General features: G+C 41.5%; 1 protein-coding gene across 6 annotated transcripts in view; it reads right to left on the bottom strand.

The window, feature by feature from the left end:
- The window catches only part of TCF20 (transcription factor 20), a 133633-nt gene that overhangs the window by 26134 nt on the left and 83887 nt on the right, over positions 1-23612 (bottom strand). For 5 of the 6 annotated variants that reach the window (XM_064155111.1, XM_064155114.1, XM_064155115.1 and 2 more), the window contains one exon: positions 14516-20137. In XM_064155111.1, the coding sequence (XP_064011181.1) occupies positions 14516-20101 (5586 nt within the window). In that variant the 5' untranslated portion in view covers positions 20102-20137. Of the gene's footprint in view, positions 1-1003; positions 1056-14515; positions 20138-23612 lie in introns of all 6 variants that reach the window. The other variant, XM_064155116.1, reaches the window with a different exon arrangement.

Genomic DNA, 23612 nt, shown 5'->3' with positions numbered 1-23612 from the left:
TTCAGCGGTACAGAAAAAAGCGTTGGTGGATGCAAAGGGAAGGAACAAGAGCAGTGAGACTGAGCCAGCAGTGTTGGGCACAGTCCATCACAGCAGAAGGCTACATATATCCAAATCGTTCCATAGAAATCCCGGACAAAAAGGGCTTTGAAGAAATGAAGGAAAACAAAGGTAAACATGCAGGGTTTTGAAAGTGAGGCACTTCATGTAGGAAATTATAAAACTGGCCAGGATGCCCTGACTGGAAGTACATTTTAAGTTCCTGAGACCGAGAGAAGAAAAAGCAGGATGAGGGCAGACAAAACCCACGATGAGTTACTTGTGTGAAGTGTAAGAAGAGAGGAAGCAGGTAGATTCATGTGAAAGAGGTAGGTATGTGAAAATGACAGTTTAGAAAAAAATTCTGCTAACAGTATTCCAAATAGATTTTGCTCATTAATAAGAATACTAGTTCTTAAATTAAGGTCTAAAGAGCTGCTTCCTATTGTATGGTCAAAATACATTCCGCGGTAAGTAAGGATAGATAAAAAAGGTACAATCTCTATCGCACTGGAAAACCAGTAACTTGTCTCTCCAGAAAAAAAGACAGTACATAAAAATGCTGCTCAATACTGTTAATGACAACGAGAAAATAGTTCCTCCAGAAGATCACTGAAGCAGTAGTTGGCACCAGAACTGTAATAGTAGTAGTAAAGCATACAAGAGTATTCCTAAGGTCACTGGTGACTGTTGCTTCCACCCAGGAAAGTAAATAAAGATGAGCAACAAGAGTCAAGGTGCAATACTTGTGTAAGTAGCAATGTGCACAGGTCAGTACATCTCTCTTTAGTGATGAGATGTCAAGTAGCACTTCTGTGTTTAAAAACAAAACCAAAATAAACAACACCCCTCCCCCAAACAAACAAAAATATTGGAAGGAAGAAACAAGCTCATGATCTGCAACAATAAATAATCAGAGTTGAGGAAAACTAAATAAATTAGTAACACACATTGATGAAATTACCTTAGATACAAGGAGGTACTCTGCTGTAAAATAATGTCTGCTGGCCAAAAATCTGAATGGGTTTAAAGAGGAGTATGTTATTTCATTATTCAATAATCATCAGGAAAAAAACACCTACAAATCATAATGATATATGTACTGCTTAAACTGTCCGTTACAATAATAGATACTTTTCATCATTTCTAAATTGAAATTTATTCCAAAATATCTAGGGTCAGTAGGCTTGCCACAGACACACACCACGTGAGAATTTCCTATAAGGTAGTAGCAGCTCAGAAATGGCAGCAAATATAAATAGAAGTCCAAGGCTGGACGACATTCCAGCTGGATATTACAAAGTAGCAGAGGTAGCAACGGTAGTTTCCCGAAAGGACAGACTTAGTGCGGCTCTCTTGAGGAAAGAACTTCCTCTGTCTAAGGATGAACAAACTCTTTCCAGATCCGAAGGGACAAAAACCCAGTGAAGATCTTTTGGGCTCAGAATGCTGCAGAATCAGGATAAAGGCAATGATGTTATCTACCTATTTGCAAGGCACATCGTCAGTTTTTCTAAATCTAGGTCAATTTATACTAAGATATAAATGGACTGGTATGAGCTATACACTACTAGAAATAAAAGTCACTGTGCAAGATGAAAGAGAAATGTCAACCTTTTCTCAGAGGTAGAAAGTGAAGCTATACAGGCATTTTGGTTTGTTTTTCATGGGTTTTCACATAAGCACATCCTCTTCTCACTTCTGACTCCTCCACATTCTAAAGGTTCTAGCCCAAAAGCAAATGTATAAGTCAGCAGTAAAGTCACCTTTGTTGACAGAACTTCGAAGACTCAAAAATTCTTCTTTCATTACCTTGAAGCTATTTCTCCAGAAAACAGAACTTACTGGTAAATATTCCACATTTCTGTTCCCCAGGAATTGCCTGTGCAGATTTCTGCTTAGAGGAATAGTACCGTGTGGCATCACTAAAGAACTCTTATCCTCCCCGAAGACAACATGTGGTGCTTCAAAGGAGTAATTAAGTCTAGGAGTTAAGACTGCATTAAAATCTTGTAAAATAGTTTTATGTACCTATCATGTGGATATTGGATTTTTTCTACTCTAGCCTAAACAATTTCCTAAACCATACAACTCTTGGTTTTCTAGAAAGCATTGGTTGTGCACTGTGTCAACCTTGAAATTTTAGTGACTCCATTTAAGTTGGAAGAGACATTTCCCTAGAAAAGACTTAATAAAATAAAATAATGGAATTTACATATGACACCAGAGCACTCAAGTTGGGATTTTCAACATTTTAACTGTCTAGCAGAGAAAGCTCACATCAAGTGAAGATGCAACAAAACATTTTTATTCTCTTACGTGGACCAAACTCTGAATAACTTTAAACTTAGCTTCCTCCCACTGCATTCATGCACCTAAAGCATGAGATCTTGTTATCAGTTTCCTAATCTTCCAATTCAATTAAGAACATCTGACAATTTAAACACATTGTACTTTCCATTTGCAAAGTACCTACCAATTTGTCTTAGTGGTCACAAATAAGTGATTTCAAAACCTATCTTACAGAATAATTAATTCAACTGTCAAAGGTCACATAGGGAATTTTTGACAGTGCAGGCACAAAGTTGGAGAAGTTCACAGTTCTCAAACCTCAAGATATGAAGCTACCTTTCTCTTTCACATTCCCACTTCTCCACACTTCCCCCTCTCCCCCTTTCCCTTTTTCTTTCCTATTTCTTTTCAAGTTTCACATTGAGCAGATGTAGCCTTTAAAGAAACTTCCCCATTTCAGAGATTCATGCCAGGATAGTCTCTTCCTTTTTCCCTTCCATTAGCAATAAGCTTTCTACAGCATCCTTTGATCATCAATAACTTTCTGAAATTTAGCAGGTGTTGAGTTTTCTGTAAGAATAAATGAGTCAGAGATGCAAGAAATGCTGCAATTAGCAGCAGTATAGTGCAAAAGTACCATCAAAAAACACTTTTTGTGAGAAAAGGTAACCTATGAGAAAAAAAACATATAGCTGAGTTAGAACTAAGGGTCGAGGCATAAATGAAAACAACAAAGTAGCTAGAAACAAAAAAAATACAGGAAAAACCCAAACAATAAGGAAGTAAAGACTGCATAACCAGTCTTTAACATCAATCTTTAATATTTTCTCAAACTGAAGGAAAACTTAGGGCACAGACAACAACTGGCTGGTTGAAGCAAGACATAAGTGTATTTATACTACAATGGGTTGTGCAGCCAGACCTCAGGAAGACACATGCAATCTATTTTTACCACTGGTTTCTCAGGTATGACAAACAGCACAGCTGCAGCACACAGAGCCCTGGGTGGGCTTTGCAACTCACCGCAGTCTTTGTCTTGAGTAGGATTGGTATTATACGTTAAGTCCTACACTGTTACGTCTACTCCTGCCAACAGCTCAGCAAGTCTGCAGACAACTTAAGTAGATCTACATGACTGAAGTCACACCCTGAGCACTACTAGAATTTATCAAAAGAACTGCAGCTATTTTAGTCCTTTTAACTGAAGAAAAATGACTGCTTTAGGTTACTCCAGCTGGCAAATTAGGCCAGAGAATGGGAGGAAGCACCCAGTCTCCAGTGTTTCCAGATCATGGAATAAGGAAAGTCCTACATTTTCACATGTTTAGGAACCTAGGTGGTTGTGCTTGACTCCCATAATAAATGCTGCAAAGCCATGCACATTTAAGACAAAATTTAAAGTCAACAGAAAGTACATTTTATTTGTTTGTGTAACTAGTAGTATCACACTGGAAAAGTTTACCATCTGAAGTCATGATCCTGATCAGCCCACTCGCCTCCAGACTATTTTAAGACATCAGTTTGTACTTGCACAACCTGCTGCCCTCCTCCATTCCTACCCGGGGCATTTCTCCTCCTGTCAGTACTGACACTAAGAATCAAGAAAGCTGGTCCAGCCAAAAATTTAGTTTGATAAAATGAAGAGGACAGGATGAGGGGCAAAGCAGGGAGAATTTGCTGGCCAGATCAGCTCCCTGACTTGGTTCACCCAGACAGCAGTAACACTGGCAGAAGGGGAGGTGTAGGGGAGAAGAATGGCTTCTAACAACCAAAACTTAGCCTAGATGAAATTACCACCATATTTCATCTTCACAACAGACTCCTCAGTGGAGCAGAAGTGGTTTACAAGGGACACTCTTCACTCCTTTGTACCTTTAACAGCAAAGAAGCCTTGACCTTTTGCTATATTCCTAGTTCCCTCTACCTTCATCTTTTTCCACTTGCTACCTCATCTATTTCTCTTCCCCTAGCCCTTGCCCTGCACTTGTCTTTCCCCTAATTTACCCCACTGTGGCACAAAGCAATCAAGGACACTATCATAGCAGAAAAGGGAATTTCATCAAGTTGAGGGAGGGAGTCTAAAAAAAAAAAAAAATTAGTTGTGGCAAGTAGTGAGATAGGACTACAAAAAACAGCATTATGGTGCCAGCAATGTGGAATTTCCAATGGCCCTTAGAGGGAAATGATTGTTTTTGATAGCTCCCTACACGAGGGGCTAATCTACAGCCAGCCTCTGCGCCCTATGTTCAAGCTGTATTGTTTCAGCCATTTGCTCCATTTCCCACCCCGACCCTCCTCCCTAGCTCAACACTGCAGCAGGAACAAGCTGCTGAGGGCAACTTACATCAGAATTCCCATCCCCATATTCCCCAAACAATTTTGTGCCCACATCTCCAGCTATATACCTTCTCAACATGGCTCAGGCCACTTATGCTCACTCCTAGCTTTAGCAATACAAGACTGCTGTTAAATGCTAATTGCTTACTAATGAAAACTAATCATCATGCAATTAAACTTTAATCAGGAAGCAGCTGGCTGAGATCCAATCCGTAACAATGAAGGTTCATTAATAACTTTTTTCCAAAGTGCTCTAGCCATGAAGATTATCCTGTACTTCACACAGAGTCCAGCTAAGTGCATGAAATCGTTTGAAAAATATTTCCTCTGCCAAGAAAGAAAGAAAAACTACCCAGAACACAACAGTCTAAGAGTAGCATAGTTTAGACTAGCTCAAAAAGCATGGTTTTAAGATTCAGAGAACCCAAATTTCCTTCTCAGCTTCTTCCATAATCTCAGGCACACCGTGCAGCACAGACAGAACCTCTTTTATCCAGCTCTTGCCTCTTCAGAGTAACAGTTTTCAAGGCAAAAAAGCTGAGTTTTAATTTTGCTGTAGTTTCTAAAATTATTACAAGAATAACTCATCATACTTCAGTTTTATTTTTATTCATCTTTCTAAATCTAGGGAATTAATCTAACCTCTTTCAGAACATATTTCTCTAATTAAAAAAAGATATGGAGGTTATGTAATAGGCTTATAATGGGCAGCAAATGAAATTTTACTTTTGAAAAGAAAAAAAAAAGTTTAAAACCTGCTTTCTATTCTCTTTTACTAGACCAGCACATCACCACCAGTAAGTGTCTCAGTTTTGCCTGCACCATTCCTACACCCCAGTCTGGCTATGGGCACAAATCCCTACACTTACATATAGCTTTTATCAACTTGACTTGCACTGTGGTGTTTGAAGAGCTTTTCCTTTAGTTATGAATGGTGGAACATTACTATAGCTGAAGTATTATTTTTGCTTATTCAGTGATCAAAGGATTGAGGAAAACATTTATTTTTAAAATAAGATAGGGAAACTATTTTTTTTTAATTTAGAAAGTCTTACAAAAGATAGAATTCTAATAATCCATGCAATATAATATAACAAAGCAGGGAATTCCTACTCCTTCTCAATTCTTTGCTTGCTCAGTTTGGTAAGAAGGTTCTTTTTTACCTAATCACGGGAAATATTTTACAGTTGGGCTACAACTAAGCAGACATGCAAATACAGAGCATTATAAATTCAGAGGTGTGGAGCACAATAAACTTCTGAAATTCTTGAGTATCCCTTCAACACTTGTTAGTAGCATTCTTCTAATGAACTTAAGGGGACAGAGCTTAACTAAATACCATCTAGAATTAGTCTAAATTAAAAGAAGTTGTTCCAGTTTAAGTTAGCAAAATTTAAACAGCACAACAATCCAACCTTTTTGCCAGCACAGCTTAAAAAGATTCAAGCTAAAATGACACATAAATGGATTGCATTCACCAGCTACTGAGAATTTAGCAAGAGTTTGGCATCACTACAGCAACAGGCAACAAAATCCTTACAAAAAGGATTGTGTGAGCTTGTGGATAGCCCAAAAGTTCTAAAGCTCTGTTTAGAAATCTCCTGTGCAGAGAAGGTGCTATTCACATCTGGAAGAGCTTCTTAGAAATTAAAATTCCTTAAATGCATTTTAAAACTAAAATTGTGCATAGATTTCGAGGATCTCTGATGCTTTATAGAAAGGCCACAACTGTGGAATGAGTGAGCCCCTTTTTACATGCAACTTTCCAGTGCTCCTGGCTGTAACTAAAGTGGTTAAACATCCTATTCTTTCCCAACACACTATTGTTAGTAAATCTATTTTCTGCTTTCCTCCCTCCACATGCTAGACAAACAGGAAAATATCAAACCATGTCGAAGCACAGACATAATGTCCATACTTCAGGATAAGCTAATGACAAAGGAATTTGCTAGTAAAAATGCACAAAAATTACTTCCCTGCCTACCCTTTGTCTTTTCTCTGGCCCCATAGCAGGAGACTGATACTGGAGAAGTCTTTCCTCTTTTCCCAGTAACATCTTTGAGATCTCAAACTAACTGTACTCCCTGTCATCTTGAGGCCCCATTCCTGGAGGCATTCAAGGTCAAACTGGATGGGGCCTCCTGAGCACCCTCATCTAGTTGGAGATGTCCTTTATCACTGTATGGAGTCCCTTCCAACCTGATGCATTCTGTTAGTCAGTGATTTGCACTCCATGACCACCAATATTTTGCGTGACTTCCACCTGATTTCTGCTCACAACAAAGCCAAGGAAAGCCAGCTTCATTTCACAGATGTAATTAATGCTGCCAGTCACTCCAGATACTGAAATACTCATCAGAAACGTGTATCTGGATACTGCTTGCTCACCTCTTCAGCATTTGAAGATTGTGATACCAATATAAAGAACTGCTGTGAGCTACAATGAGCTGTAGCACTGGTCAATCACACCTCCAGGTCCCTACCAGAGGAAGGCAATGAACTGAGATACAACAGGGGCTCCTACCAGGTTCTCATCTCTGTGGTGGCACACTCTTACAGACCAGGAGTCATGACAACAGAGAGTTTCAGTAGCACAGCAGATGGCAATGCCTTACTGAGAAAACAGAATTTGAAGTTCATTATTCAGCCTGTCTTTCAGAATTCCTTCTCCACCCAAAATTTCATGCTTATTTTTGTAATACTGTGGAAGAATAATAAAGATGCTGCCATTTCCTGATGAAAGAAAATGAATATCCAACTAATTCTAAGGACAGTCCTGCCTTCAAGAAAAGAGCACACATCCAGCTCGGACAACTAGGTGTTTGGACACAACCATTTTAAACATAATTGTAGAAGATACCTCAAGTTTTTGTGGTGGTGCTCACTTGAGGGGTTAAAGCATACTAAAAGCTGTTGTCAGAGACAAAAATAAGCACTGTTCTCAATATACCTCTTTTATAACCACTGCTAATAGGCAGGTTTTAGATTCTTTACTGGTTTTCCTTTCACCACAGTGAAAAATTAACAAGCTCCAGTGCCATTTCTTCCTCCTCTGGAAATTCATCCCCACTACTGCACGTCTAAGAAATACAAGTTTTCTTTCCTGTGTTTGTCAGGCATGTGGTCTTTGAAGCAGCAGATTATTATTTCAGCTGAACTCTGACCTGATGCAGAACTTCACTTAAGGGGCTTTTGTAGACAAAAAAAAAAGTCATGTTCTGCACATTTTTCTTTTCTGAAAACAAGGATAATGACTAAAAGGTCAGCATTCATCTCCCAACACTTAGAAAGAGCAGCACTGTGGGCCTAAAACATTTCAAGTGGTAGATGTGCAGAGTTTTTGTGATATGACTAACTTGATCTAATGGTTTTAATTACCAGTGGAAAGGGCTCTACCTGTCAGATGCAGCAAATGCGGTTCAAAGAGTAAGTGGATTCAGATGGCTGATCTGGAAACAAAGACACCCCACTTCAAGCAAGTCTTCTGATGGATTAGCTAGCTGAAAAATCAACCCACTGTGCAAAATGCACAGTTGGTAAAGCTAGCACAAGAGAAACAGTGGGAATAAACAGCTTGCAAAGAGGCTAAAGTAGAACCACCCCTCTTGACTGAAACTATCCTAGCCTGGCTTAGAGATAAAGCATACCTGAGCCACAGCAGACATGCTGAATAAACCCACACCTTTAGATTCATGGCCCTACACTGCTTGGGTTTCTTGGGCTATAAACTGCTTTGCTTTGTTTTGCCAGAGGTAGCTATAACCTCCTATGAGTTTTTCAGTTCACACTGATACCTCAGCTTAGGCATTTGATTAGCCACACAGTTACCAACCTTTTAAAAGCAATTATCTACAGTGTGAGGAACATTTTTGTTAGGCTTTGATTTCCCAAATCAGAGGATGCAAATAGCTTCTCTCAAGACACATTTCTCTAGCCAATTTACAACTTGGGTCCAGATCAGTAAACAAAGGAAAATGTTTCTATGAAAGCAACAGAGTAAAAAAAAGAGAGAGATAGGCAATCCTTATTTCCTCTGTGGTACAGATTTTCACAGATATGACACTGTGAGAGATCAACCAGCAGGAGTCTTAAGTAGTCAAAAACAACTTTAGGTAGAACCATGAAAACAGGATAGCGTCAACAAACCTATCCCCAGCCCTACAAAGTAACAAAGGCACACTCTAAACGAGCCATTGCTCAACAGTAATGAGAACTTCAAATACTGAAGCATCCATTTGCAAAGAGAGAGACAAGCATTTAAGTTCTGAACTTCTGTGAGCACATATGCAGATTTCAGAACTTCCTCCAAAGTCAGATTGATCTTCTTAACAGGCTTGTTCTACCTATCCTAATGCACATAGATTTCTCCTCTGTGGGTAAGCAACAGGCTTTAAAAGAATCCATGCAGTTGGACAGACCCAGATTGGTGAGAGAAAGCCCAGAATCACCTTCTGTTATACAATCATAGAACCAACCAGGCTGGAAGAGACCTCCAATATCATCCAGTCCGACCTATCACCCAGCCCTGTCCAATCAACTAGACCATGGCACTAAGTGCCTCATAGAATCATAGAATCATTCATCCAGGCTTTTCTTGAACACCTCCAGGGATGGTGACTTCACCTCCCTGGGCAGCCCATTCCAATGCCAATCACTCTCTCTGGCAAGAACTTCCTCCTAACATCCAGCCTATACCTCCCCAGGCACGACTTGAAACTGTGTCCCCTTGTTTCTGTTACTGTAGATCACAGGCGGATTTCACCACTTGCTACTCTGAAATTCTGACTGAAAGCCAAGACGATCCTTTAATTTCATTAAGAAGCAACACACAAAGTGCGTTGAAAGGACTCTTTCCATGTATAAGGAGTTAAATACTTCTTAAGTGGGAAATGAAGCAAAGACTTATGAGGAAAACATTAAATTCTTTAGACCTTTTAAAAGAGATATTTAAAAGGGGGATAAACAAGTTTTCCTTCCATAGAGCACTATCAGCAGAAACAAAAGCTAGATTTACCTTCCTCAGTTCTGAAAAGGATGAGGAAGAATGAAAAGACAACCCAAAAAGGCTGCAAATAACACCTGTGCTAGGCCAGAGCCTCTTCCACAGGAAAAAAACAGTTTTATAAAAAAGTTTCAGAGAACAGAATAACACCTCCCAGTGAACAGACTTTTAGAAAACAGTAGTAAAACTATCTTCTCTGCACAAAGAATTTTCTCTGCATTGTTCTCTTCACTTACAGTTGCTTAAATCTAACACTGAGAACAAAAGACCATTGATTCTTCTGAACATTAAATCTGCTGACGACTACCAAAGTGACTTTATAATTCTGCCAGTTTCAAAGGTAGCCAAGATTTCATCTTGCATGAAAATTTTCCTATGAATAGGAAAACAAAGAGAAGATAAACAAGGTAAGAAAAGGTTTCCTTAAAAGGTATTTATACCGAACCACAAGCAACTGTTAGTTTTGCAAGTCTGTAAATGCAAATAAATGGTTGACATGATTGTATTAAGAAAGACCAAAAATTTTCAGGAGGAAGAATATGGATTTTAGAACCAGTAGCAGAAATCTCCTAGTATTGTAAGACAAAAAATTTACCCCAAAACACTTAGAAGCAGTTTTACCTAGCTGAAAACTGTGTGTCTGGCCACCTCCAGTACTTGAACGAAAGCATGCATAGGCAACAGGATCACTGAGCACTAGGGAGATGGCATTTTTTCAGTTCAAGATTTCATTAGCCTTAGAAAGAAAAAAGTCACCCTCAAGGAAGCCAGTCAGGGCCCTTACTGTGGTTTACAAAGCTATCCAAGACAGAAAGACTACTTAGCAGGTAGGACCACCTGCTGAGGTATCCAATTTGAACCTCAAAACAAGGAAGATGAAGCCATTCTGCATCCAAAACAGCCTAATTAGCCTGAAGCTATTTGTGTTTTCAGAACCAAGAAGTCTTCTAAGAGTGTCTGGAGCTGCCTTTTTGACTTCAAGGAGAGCGGATTCCAGCATTTCAGAAAACAGATGGATTCCTGCTTATAAGATAATACAGTCACATAATCTTCTAGAGTTTTCCTTGAGACTGACTATGGCACTGTTCTTAAAAAAAATGCAGTAAGACATAAACATTTATTCATATAAAGTAACTGAAAACTTATGGCGAGAAAAATACTTCAAATTCCCTCTCGATTCTAGAGGGCAAAGAAGCAGAACTGTTTGAAAGGGAAAAAAAAATCCATGCGACAAAAACACTCAAACAGGTGAGTTTGTGCAAGAAGAAATGCAGGGCAGGTTACTCAGGTTACCTGTACATCACAGTTCAATGGTTTATGGTCTTTATGACTACAAGTTTCTTATTTCTGTACTAGGATGCTGCCTAAGCAACAACAGAAGCAGATCTCTAAAGGAAATATTTCAAGTCAGTGGTATGGATTCAGTTAAAATTTAGTGCACATTTGCCCTTTGTGGGCATTATGAGCAGTTTAAGTAGATTTTGAATTATGGCAGTATTTCATTTGAACAGAATGTGTTACATACATGAATTATTCACATCCAGGCTCATGACCCTTCATATGCCATAAGCTAACGTCTTTCCTTACCCTAGACCAAACTGAAGACCTAGGTTCCTGTATGCCTGTACACACATCTGTCTATTCACTCCTGCTAGCGAGTAGCTATATGGTTTGCACATCTGCTTTTCCAGGACACTAACACAGACAAACTGCACATTAGAGAGAAGAAAAAGAAAAGGCACTTGCAAAGCAAGGAAGAGATAAAGACTAAGTGTACGCGACAAGCAGGAAATTGGCTGGCTGAGCCAGAAGGCTTTCCTCAGGCACTAGGGCAAAAAAGTCTAGTTCAACAGAGCCTTTCCACTGCCTGGGGATGGCTTCTGGCAGGTACACCTCTGAATACCCTGACTGCCCTCTTTGTGTTACATGTAACCCGCTCCGAGTTGAGGGGAAGAGGATATTCTGCTTCCAGAGAAGAATACAGCACTACAATTTGCTACCACAGGATTACAAGGTGAAGGAAAAGTAATGCTAGGAGAGAATCTATGCTGTTATCTGTGACAGGTGAATGAAAAAGATGGATTACTCTTATGGATGTCATGCAGAAGCAGCCAATACTAAGCCAGGCCACCTGTTACTGTGTTTGAGGCATAACAAAACTAAGCATAGACAAGAAAATGCTCTCTGCCTTTGGAAGTTGAATTTTACAACCAGATTAAATATGGACCCAGAGTGAACAGCGGAGAGCACTCAAAAGCTGTGTATTACTTCTCACACACAGAAAGTAAGCAGTATTTCTTACAGCCTTAAATAGGAAGGATTAAGGAGAAATAATCTGAAAATCAAGCAAGACTGTGAATCTGAGTGACAGAAAAATCAGGACATGATGGCAGATTACAGATTAAGGATAATTTAAATTAAAAGCTACATTTTGAAGTAAGAATCTGAGAACCTGACATGAATTCAAGAATAATTTAAATTTGTGGTAGAAGAACATGAACTTGGAGCAGAAAGCAAGCTCTACAAGGCTCTGGAAAAAAAGGTGAATTAAATTACCAAAAGCTCCCCAAAGGCAACATATTCCAGGGTAAAGGGAATGAAAGTACAAGCAGAACTTCAGTGAACCACACACAAAAAGCTGGGAGTAACAAACAATAGCCTCTGCCAAAAAAAAAAGTGTGAAGAAAGGAAGTAATCAAAAAAAGGACACAGATGGGAAGAGAAGGTGGAACGAGACTTCAAGAGCAGCACAGCTGGTAGTGACAAATGTAGCTGACAGGGAAAGGAAAAGAGAGTACTGGGTCTGAACCTTAACTAGGAAGAGATAACTGTAAACACTGATTACAATTGTAGAGCACAATTGAAGCCATAGTGGAGGACAAGAGCAGCAGGCAATGCATTCAAAGAATTTTGAGATTAAAAAAAAGATGGAAAAAGAAAATCAAGAGGCAGTTGCAAAAGCAAGAGAGGTCACAGACATTTTGTATGCTTCTTTAAAAAAAGAACAACAAACCCCAGTAAACACTCATGTCTACAGCTACCATAAGGGAAAAGAAAAGCTAGAAGTCGAGCCAAGTGAAAAGAGGCAGTGGGAAAGGACAGACACGAGGTTTAAGGGAGGTAAGCAGATGTTCTCATACGAGGCTGTAAATGTGGATGAAAGGGTTGAGGAAAAAAATAGATAAATTCTATTTATGAAAAGAAGGTGATCATAACAGCTGGAAGAAAGTGAAAAAAAGGGAAGAGTAATCAGTCATAAAGTCATCAAGATCCAATGCAGAGAAAGACCTTGGTGACAAACAACGAGCAAAACTCAAAAACATGTGCTCCTATCAGTGTAGTGTTTTTCTGCTGGGCATACCCCTGCTGTAGGTACATGAATACAAAAAGGAATGCTGGAGCACAACTCAAGCAGTTCAAGAACATGCAGAGAAGACATTTGCTACTGGAAGAATAAGGATCATATGAAAGACACACCCTGAAAACAGGCAAAAGGAATAAATCGGCAATCAAAATTCAAAATACTGGTGAACACCACACACGAAAGCATGGCCACACTGTGAGTAGAATGATGGTGGAGATCCTGAAAGAAAGCTTGCAATTATCAGATAAGAGAAATTCAGCAGTTGCATCAGAACAAGCATGCAGGCACGGCTCGATGAAAACCAAATGAAATTAACTGACTTTGTTTAATGAGAGGCTAGAAACAAGAATGCAGGCCAAATCAAGTTAGGGCAAAGAAGCATGTAATTACTGTCAAAGAACAGTGAGTGAAAATGCAGAACAAGCCAGGAATCAAATCTGAAGAGAAAAGCTCATGGGGAGGAAATGAGTGCACTGTATATAATAATACAGAGCAAAGAGAAGATAAAAATGGGATTCTCATTCTCTCTAGAAAAGAAAGAATCTGAAAGCAACAGGAAAATGTAGTCTAGTGCCTCTCTCATGGTCTGGTCTAGGACAAGAAGCATAATGTAACCATAAATAAAGGGATGCAACATACTGATGATATCAAAACCCATACAACTATGGTTTTAAAATGTCAGCTTCTGTCTTGAGAATCAAGAAGATTGAATATCTCCATCCACATCCAGGTGGTTGTGAATACAGTTCTCCCTTTGTCCCTGTGCTTTGATCTTGCATATTTCTTCTCACTCACTGTATAGTTGCACTTTCTTCGAAGTCAGTACGGTCTGTGATATAATTAACATTGAACTGACCAATTCTAATTTCACTTAAACCATACCGACCTCTGTGTGATTCTACCTTATTTGATAAGCACTGCAAATTGTCCTACAGTCTGTAATATGTCACAGAATAACTTAGGGTAGAATGGATTCCTGCTGAAAGCAAAGCCAACTTTGAAGCTGTATCTAACTTCAGAGTCCCATCTGTGCATCTCCAAGAATTGCTACTCCACAGCTTCTGTCATTCCTCCTTCCTCCATCTCCTGTTTGACCATCCTTGCTGTGAATGTTTTTTTTATGATACTGAACTAGAATCTCTTAGCTGCAATTTGTGGCTGTTGCCACTTGTCCTTTCATTTTAAGATTCCAAGAAGAGCCCTAAACCCCGGAAATATTTAAAAGGATAGAGAGGAGAGAAAAAGATCACTGTAGTCATGAGAAAGGCATTGGACATCCAGAACTTTTAGCAAGTAATGAGTATCCAGCCTTTTTTTATGCCTGATCAAGTGTGGCAGAGATCTAAACAAAGTCATCAAAAAGCCACCACTAGAGATGTAAGATGAAAAGTGATGGCTTAAGACAAATCAAGGGTGAAATGGCATTCCAAATGGCATACATATTGCAAATGAAATTCTGGATAGCAAGGTTAGGTACTCACCATCTCTTTCGCAATCTCCACAGCTTCCTGCAGCCCATAGAGCCTGCCACAGACCAGGTAGATCCCATTGGCCCAGAGAATACAACCCTCATGGACCCAAAATTCATTGCTGTCAAGAGGTAGTTCAGGAATTTGTAACTCCAGCTCAGTGCCACCTTCTGAAGTGGGCATAGAGGGTTTTGAGTCCAAAGGAGTCTTTTCACCACCACTGCCACCATCAGTGGTTGCTTTTTTACAAGAAGCTCCCCTTGAAAGTGACCGAGAGGCTCCACTACAGTCCTCAGAGCGGTGCCGCCTCTTAAAGCGGGGATGAGCAGCTAGGCTTCTTTGTTCCTTCTGCTGTTGCTGTTCCTCCTCCTCTTCCGTATCCGTCTTGGAACCATTAGAAGCACTTTTGTGCCGTACCTTGACCTTACTCTGCACTTCTGTGGCCCTCTTTGGAGGTGGGTTCTTGGGTAAGGTGGCTGCATAATCCTGGGGGTAGAAAGGACCAAAGAGGTCACCCATGTTACGATAGCTGGCCCATTTGCCACACAGGCAGCAAACCAGATGCCCTAAGACAGAAGACTCTGTTACTACAGGGCCCTGCAGCATGAAAGTTGAAGTGGGCAGCGCTTTGCTTTCTGCATTGCTAGGAGGGGGTGTTGAAGACCTCTGTCCTTTCCGACCCCTCACCAGTTTGTTCTGCTCCTCTTCCTCCGCATTAATGATTGTGCACACTGCGCCTAATTCACACTTGTTTACCACATGAATATAAGGGAAAAAGGACTTATTCTTGGAGTCAGTTTTATCTACAGACTGAGTGGCGTATTTAAGCTTGATCTCTGGTTCTTGAGGTTCCACAATTGGAGCAGCCCTTCTAGGCTTCCGCTTCCGTGGCTGTGCTGCAGGTTTTCTCCTCTCTCTCCTTTGCCTCTTCGGCTTTGGCTCACCACCACCTACCCCTTCTGAAGGCTGTGATGGTACTGGTGGGGGTGGTGGTGGTGGTGGCAGTTGCTGCTGTTGCTGCTGCTGCTGTTGCTGCTTCTTCTGCTTGTTCACACTTCCAATTGGCCTCCCCTTTTTCTTTCCAGAGGGAAAATATCCTTTTGGAGGGAAGCCGTCTGGCTTGGGTGAAATATTTGTTACATCTCCATCTTTTTCCTCAGACTTTGGATTTGGTTCAGAAGTAAACACACTGGAAGGAGAAACTGTTTTTGAGTCCGAAAAGGTTAGAGATGCAGCTCCGCTTACAGATCCATCAGACCTTCCCTGACCTCCTGATTTCTGAGAAGGTGGTGGTGCTGCACTGGATCCTGTTCCTTCTTTACCAACACTGGCAGTTTCAGGGACCTCTTTTTTGGTTTTATCATCCTCATTGCTTTGCCACTCCTCAGAAGATCTTGGAAGAGTTATTTCACCAGCTGCATCCTGGCTGGCTGGTCCCACTTGATCAGACATTTCTCCTTTTCTCTTCTCAGCCTCTGGTCCATGACCAGCCGCATTTCCTCCTTCGGGTCCACTCTTAAGAGACAAGATGTCATCAAGAGTGACAGTATCTGCACCAGTTTCAGCACTGTTGGTGGAAGCACTTCTCCGAATATTGGGAGATGTGATTTTTTGAACAATAGCTTCCAGTTTTAATCCTCGCCCCTTTCTTGGGGGCAGTATTTTGGTCTTAGCCGGGCTTGTGAGGGAAACAGCAGGACAATTCCTACTATCAGGGCTTGGCAGGTTCTTGAAGGAATCTCCCTTTGCAACTGACTTGCTAACATCCTGGCTTTGAGATGAATGGGCATAGGAGTTGTATGTTTTATCAACTCCTTCTTTTGCTGAAGCCATCAATCGCCCTTTATCTTCACTGCCACTGTTTTTCATATCCTGTGGCTGTCTTTTGGTAGGGATAGGAGAGATGAAAGAACGGACTCTCCTCCTCATAATTAATGGATTTTGAGGAGATGGATCTTCCTGGCCAGGGAGCCTGAGCATAGTGTTACTGGGCTTGGGCAAATCTGTGGATTCCTCTCGGCGATGCCCATCGCTTTCTGGAGGACAAAATCTTTTTTGGTTGGCTGCTCCAAGAGGGCCACTGCTTTTGGCAGGAGAAGTCTGTCGAGAGAGGTCCCAACCAGACTCATGATGCTGCAACTTCTGGTTGCCGTGCTTTAGTTCGGCGCATTTGCTCTGAGCGCTGTCGCTCCCCATAACGCAGCGCCCAGCTTCCTGACTTCCAGTATCGTGATAAGAGCTCCCCTGAAGGTACATCATTCCATCTTTGTCATTTTTTAAGGGACTCCTTACTCTATCCAGAAATTGTTGTTGTCTTGGGCTCTTCCTTGCTCCTTCTTGCCTGTGCTGAGCTGCAGCAATCACACCCTGAGCAGCCCAATCCTTGTATTCTTCTTGCTGTTGCTGGTATATCTGCCTCTTATAATGGTACTGGGAATTCAAACTCTGGTTAGGGTCACCATAAGCATGAGACCTAGCATTTGTGTGATATGCTGAAGCCAAAGATGGGCCTTCTGAATTTTGAGGGTAAGCAGAATGCAAGGAAGCCCTATTAACTCTTTCAGATAGTGTCATGTGTGGATTCATGTGATGCAGATCTGCCCCTGGGCCTCTGCTTCTGCCTGGTGACATTTTCAGCTTATCAGCAAGATCGTGATATTGAGAAGGTGATTTGCCTCTGCTGCTTCCAGTTCTGCCAGGTGCTCGTCTCATCTGTGTCGACCTGCTGTCCTGCTGGGGAATGTAGTCTGCACCAGCATCAGAGACTGCAGCTCCAGGGCTTGCATTGCCTCTGAAAGATTCATGCTTGATGCCAGCAGGATGACAATGGTCTCCTGTTTTTTTATTATTGAGACTAGCTGAGCTCTTTGCCTGTTCAAAATCCTCTTCTTTTATTTGCCCACTGTGAGCTTTCATTTTTGTTTCCATGGATACTAAACCCCCAGGGAGTATTACTGACTGACTCAAGCCAGGGGCAAGACGTTCACTCCTTCCACTTCTGGCCTCGGGACCCATGTGGCCCATTGGGTGAGGGCCAGGATCTCTGACAAGTTGCCTTAATGGAGATATGTCACAGATTACTGATCTCCTCTCTGAGAGTGTCCCTGCTTCATGGGCAGAAGACTGCGACTCCATATCAAACTTCCTGGCAAGAGGGTAATCAGCCAGATTTATCTGCTTCATGTCAGGAGCTGCACTGCTAGACTTCCTATCCCAGGGACCCCAGTGAGGCCCTTCCAGAAGAGACCCCATGCTTTTATTTAATAAGCTTCTATTGGTCAGTTCATTGGTTTGACTAATTAAGATATTTGGCCTCATGGCTCCCTCCAAACTCCCAGCCATCCCAGAATGTTCCTGTGCATTCCTAGAATACCTTCTGTCTGGGTGATGGTGGTATCCCTGTAAGACCTCCTGTAGGAGGCTAGGAAACTTCTCATTGCGGCCTTTGCGCTCACTGTGCCCTGGAAAATCTCCTTTCTCTTGACCAGGATACTGTGGAAAGCCACCAATATTCCTCTGTATACCAGCTGCTATATTATCCTTGTAACTGTATCTTACACTGCCAGGAGATTTGGAAGGTTCTGTTCTGGTAGGAAAATTTGGCCCAACTGCATGAGCAGGCTGGCTGTTGCCCTCTCCATTATGGTTAGTGTTATCTCCACTTTTGCTTCCTTTACTTCCTCCTTGAGTTTCTGGCTGTGTCCCTGCATGTCCAACTTCTTTTGCTGCACTAGCACTAGCTGGTGCCTGACTGGCTGTGGAAGCATCATCTTGTGCAGGTTTATCTTGCCCACCTGACTTTTCTACTCTTCCTGCCATGGCTTCCCGGGAGACAATCACCCCAACTGCCTTTTCATTCACTTTGGGGGCATTTTCCACAGCCACTACAGCCTCCTTCCCATCAGGAGATGCCACATCTTCCCTAGCTGCAGGGCTGCTGCTGAGTTTTGATGGCTCATTCTGAGAGCCTTGTGCTGGTGAGGAGTTGGATCTCTCTACATTACCCCCTTTGTAAGTGGTGTCTGAGCTAGTGCTCTGGCCACTCAGTTGTCTTACCCTCTCCCCATGATCCTCTGAACTACTGGAACAACCACCATCAAGGGACTCTGCCAAAGGAGATTTGAGTTGCTCCTCTGCCTGGGAACCTTCTGAGTTGGTGCAGCTGTCACCCTTCTTTGAAGATGATGACCTTTTGGAACTTTTTTTCTGAGGTGCCAAGGCATCCGAGAGCAACATGTGCTGGACTGTGTTGGGTAGATTGGCCACTTGAGAACTTAGGGCACTCAGGCTGCTGAGCCCTGGATCCGTGAGCCTTTTTTCCTGCAGTCCTTCCAGCCCAAACCCCTTGAATCCCCCTGCATGGGCATTGGGGCTTGGCATCATGGATGGTGTAGGACTAAGCTGAGGCATCATCTGCAGGATTCGGTTTCTAGAACCCATGGACATGTTGCCTTGCCCACACTGGATATTCTCCCCACCTGGCATGAGTGGAGAAGGGGTAGAGCTGCAGCTTGGAGACTGGACCACAGATGCAGCAGGAGATGGATTAGAGATTGGACTGAAGTTTTGATGGAACTGCATTGGTGACCTTACAGGAACTTCAGTTTGGCTGTACTGTCCCACTTGACTTTGAAGAGAGAGCTTGGTGGCAGCATTTGAATACTGCATTACGTGCTGAGGTGGATGCTGTTGCTGCTGCCCCTGTTGCCCACTTTGGGGCAGCTTAGATTGCTCAAAGCTTTTCATTGGTTGATTCTGAAAGCTGTAGTTTGACTGGGTCCCATATGCCTGTGCATTGGAACCCACAGCATGGCCTTCATACTGGGACCCAGAATTCACGCTGTAGCTTCCATCGTAATTCTGTCCTGACTGGCCAAAACGCTGTGGGGAAGGAAAAGAGGAGGAGGAGGACGACGAAGGTGGCTGATAGTGTTGGCTGAACTGGCCCACTCGTAACTGGTACCCAGAAGCAGAGGAAGGCAGGGTGGATGGACGCTGCATTGGCTGCAAATGTGAGGTGCTAGAAGCAGACTGGCTGGAAGCTTGGGGTAAAGGCTGATGAGACTGATAGATTTGCTGTCTCAGCTGCTGCACCTGCTGCTGCTGGCTAGAAGTCTGCTGCTGATACTGAGCACTCCCTGGAGAAAAAGGACCAGTATAATCCTGCTGATAGTGGGATACACCCCCAAGGGATGAGTGTTGTGTTTGAAACTGGCCCACATGTCCCTCACTCCCATACTGACTCCCAAAGCTACTCCCTTGAGGGGGCCCATAGCTCTGAACTGGTCCAGAGGGCCTGCGCTGAGGTGGCTGCTGCCCTCCTGATGCCACTGGATCTTTGTTGGCAGCCATATAGTAAAACTCTCCTGCTTCTTTTCTGAAACCTTGGTAGCTCTGATGGCCAGAGCTCTCACCAGGCATTGCTGTAGAGGCTCCTGCTGCTCCACGACGTCCACTGCCAGCACCTCCTCCAAAGCTCTGGAACATCTGGGCCTGCTGGCGGGGGCTGAACTCTTCCAGTCGGGATGAACCGTGCACTTCCTGCGGGTAGCTCTGCTGGTTTCCGTGGTAACTACTTTGCTCCCGAAAGGACTGCATGCTGTTCAGCAGCAGAGCAGCAGCTCAAAAGCCCTCCTAAATGGGGAGAAAAAGAGAAAAAAGGGTATAGCAACCACATCTCCCAGTCACACCAATGCTCAATTTCACTGCTTTAATAGCAATTAACATTTAGTATTTGTCTCCTACTTCCTGGTACATCACCTTGCATCTCCTTGCAACTTTGCAACCTTCTTGGTAGAGTAGCCCACTACAAGTGTGAGCACATTTTCAGCAGTACAATTTCCCTGCAGCCATTTACTAAGTGTTTATGTGCCCCTGAAGAAATAAAGCAATATTTTGCAAAACAAAGGAGAACAATCTTTAGCCTTCAACTATTCTCTATGGCTAATAACAGCAGTAATCAAGTATCATCCTACTGTGTTTAAGGATGTAACAATAAGAACCCTGAAACAGTCTTAAATCACATTTGTATCTACTGTAGGAAAGACACCTGAAGCCCACATTTCACTCTGAGAAAGATCTCCATTAGAAAACACTCAAGATACAACTAACCCAAGCTCACACCAACATACGCCAATGAAAAGCACCTACAGGAACTTCTGAAAGAACTGGCAGCAGCACTAAAAGACATCTGTTTCATGCTCTGTTCCTGACTGCTCCAGTGACACCTCTAGGTGAAAGCCAACACAGGAAGACAACTCATGGTGGTTTTTTTTCCTGTTTGCTTTGTTTTAAAAGATGGAAAGTCAGAACAAATAAACTGTTTGAGCAAAACGGTCTACAACTTCATTTCAGACTTTCATATTACCTTGACTGAAGCTTAACTGAAAATATTTGTCAGCTAGAACATGTATTTTGGAATACCACATACAATCATCTATAATTTACATAACCAACTGTTATGGAAATGCATTTCAGGAAGGTCTCTTAGGTACTTTAATCTATTATTCAGTGTATGGAATCATGACTCATCCTCAAGGACTGGACCACAGCTGCACAACTGACTGGGGACCCTGGTCATTCCCTCTGTAATGGCCTGACACATCACTAGATGCATTAAGGAAAGTATGATAATGAACAAGTGCATGCATATAGGCTGTCTCTGTTATTATTTAAATAATCATATTAATTACAAAAGCATTTCATTTCTGAAACACCTTGTGGTTTTCTCTTACTGAAACCAATCTGGATAAAGCCACCCAGAGATTCTTTTTTTCCTTTAAACAAATGTTAACACAATGCTTACACATTTCCAGGAAACAGAACTTTGACTCCTCAGATTGGAGACTTCCTGGAAGATTTGCCTGCATTAAGTCTCTCTCATTTGGTCACGTCTTGTGCTTGCCACATCTAACTGAACCCACTCAGAGCTGAAGTGTAGTTTACACTGAAAAGTTTTGTTCAGGTAGAAGAGTCCCAAGAAAACAGGCATACAAATGAGGAGGTGCAGGCAATGTACTCTTTCCCATCTGCCTTGCAAGGTTTATTTTTCTAATTAATATGTATGTTTTCCACTGAAGGCTCTGACTACCCTGAGGGTCTCTAAGAAGGGTACCCTGGTTATATCCGAGTTTCTAGTCTGTTTGTGTGCTGGCCACAAGACACACACAAAAAAAAACACTGAAATGCATGCCTTCAAAATCTCTCTGCTAACTCAAAGGCATCTTTGTGCCACAGCCCTAGCTCATGCAAGTTGATGGTCCACAAGAATGTTACCAAGACACATACCAGAATCAGAATGAAACTTTCAAACTGGTAATACTTCTAGTTCTGTCTCTCCCTTTCTAGGAGGTCAATTTTACTGCTGGTTTAATTTTATACTCCAATATTTTTAGTGGCACACTGTAAGAAATATCTTTTCTGATGAACTTCCACTATTTTTGCATTTTAATGATGACATATATCACATGAATAACATTTCTGTTTATGCCACACCATGCTAATCTGTCTAATTTGGGCTTCTTCTGTATAGAACTATTATTTCTCTCCATTATTCTCTTTGATGCTTCATCACCTTTAAGCTCCTGCCCTCAAAACAGGAATACCTATTGCAGCCTTCTTTCTTCCTTTTTGTACCATTTGTTGTTAAGGTGAAAAATGGGACCAAGGAGGAAAGAAAACATTAATAGAGATGGAAGGAAATTATCAAACTAAAAGACAGGAGAACATCTACTCCAACTGGCAAATGTTAGAAAGCAGCTCCTTGAGATAAGCAGTTTGGGGCTCTGCAATCAGCAGCACTCAGGTGCTGTGAAGACTGTGTGCACACCCTCTCAGTCATGTGCTTTTGAATGGTCTTCTCCGGAAAGCAATACTTCCATTCCCAGGACAGGGTCAGTCTCATGGAATTTCAATCTAACTTTTAAGTATGATATTAGTAAAGTTTATTTTGCATAGTCTGAACAAGGTCTCAGGAAGTCTCTTCTACATTGTATACCAAAATTTCATCAGCAATGATAATTTTTATGTAATGCTAGCAAAGGCTGGAAAGCTGCAAGCATATTAACAATGCTGTGAAACATTCTTAAGACTTCCTCACTATTAAAAAAAAAAAAGAGTCATTTTCATTACACAACAGAAGCAGCACAAGATGCTGTAAAATAATTTTAGGAACAGAAATTCAGTAAAGGTCAACAGAAGGCACTAATTCTTACCCTAATCTCATGCAATCACCTATTATTTAGTCTAGAAGATATAGGATGATTTAGTCTAGAAGATATAGAACCTAACTCAATGTTTTTCTTCTTCCATTATTATTTTTTATTATTTAAATCTTGGATTTTACCCTTGCAAATAAGTAGAAGTTTTCATCAGGAGAACTCAAATAATCTGTGCCCTGAGTAAATGCTGTTTTCCTGTCTTCCACAAAACACTTGCTTTAAGTATGCCACAAGTAGCTTAACTCAAGTAACACAACCAGTACAATAGCAGCAAATAAAAAAGGGCATTTCATTAATAATGGGAGTAACATAGGAGGTGCTTCAATCCATTACATCACTGATAATTTCAAACATATAGCACATTTCCTCTCATTAATATATTATACAGGACTATTATAATTACTGTTGTAATAATCTTTCTTATTAACAGTGCTGTGAAGTGCTTAGATCTAAGTGCTATGTGTTTTCAGCAAAACCACTGAGTACAATTCCAAGTGTAAGTCTTGTTAATAAAATACATGCAGGCAGATGAGGCCTTCAAAGTCTACGTAGATCCACAAGGAAAAAAAATTTAAATATCAAAATTTTACTGAAAGAAAACACTTTCAGTGTTTAAAGAAAACACTTACAGCTGGTACATACTCCTCCACATGCAGGAACTCAAGAGAATGAAACACCAGCTGCCAACAACTGCATAAAACTCAATCAAGATGGTACACATCCATAGTCCCATTGCCAGCAGAAGGTGCAAAGTCCTACTCCAGAAAAGTGCTCTGGTACAGCCACAAATTACACACATTTACAACATTTTCCATCGCACCACACCAACATCCAAAGCCTTGCCCATTTATTTAAAAGAGAAGGTAAGATGAAGCCACAGCTTTCACCAC

The sequence above is a fragment of the Pogoniulus pusillus genome, chromosome 15, assembly GCF_015220805.1.
Source record: "Pogoniulus pusillus isolate bPogPus1 chromosome 15, bPogPus1.pri, whole genome shotgun sequence".
Taxonomy (NCBI): Eukaryota; Metazoa; Chordata; class Aves; order Piciformes; family Lybiidae; genus Pogoniulus; species Pogoniulus pusillus.
This window is presented reverse-complemented; position numbering and strand designations above follow the sequence as displayed.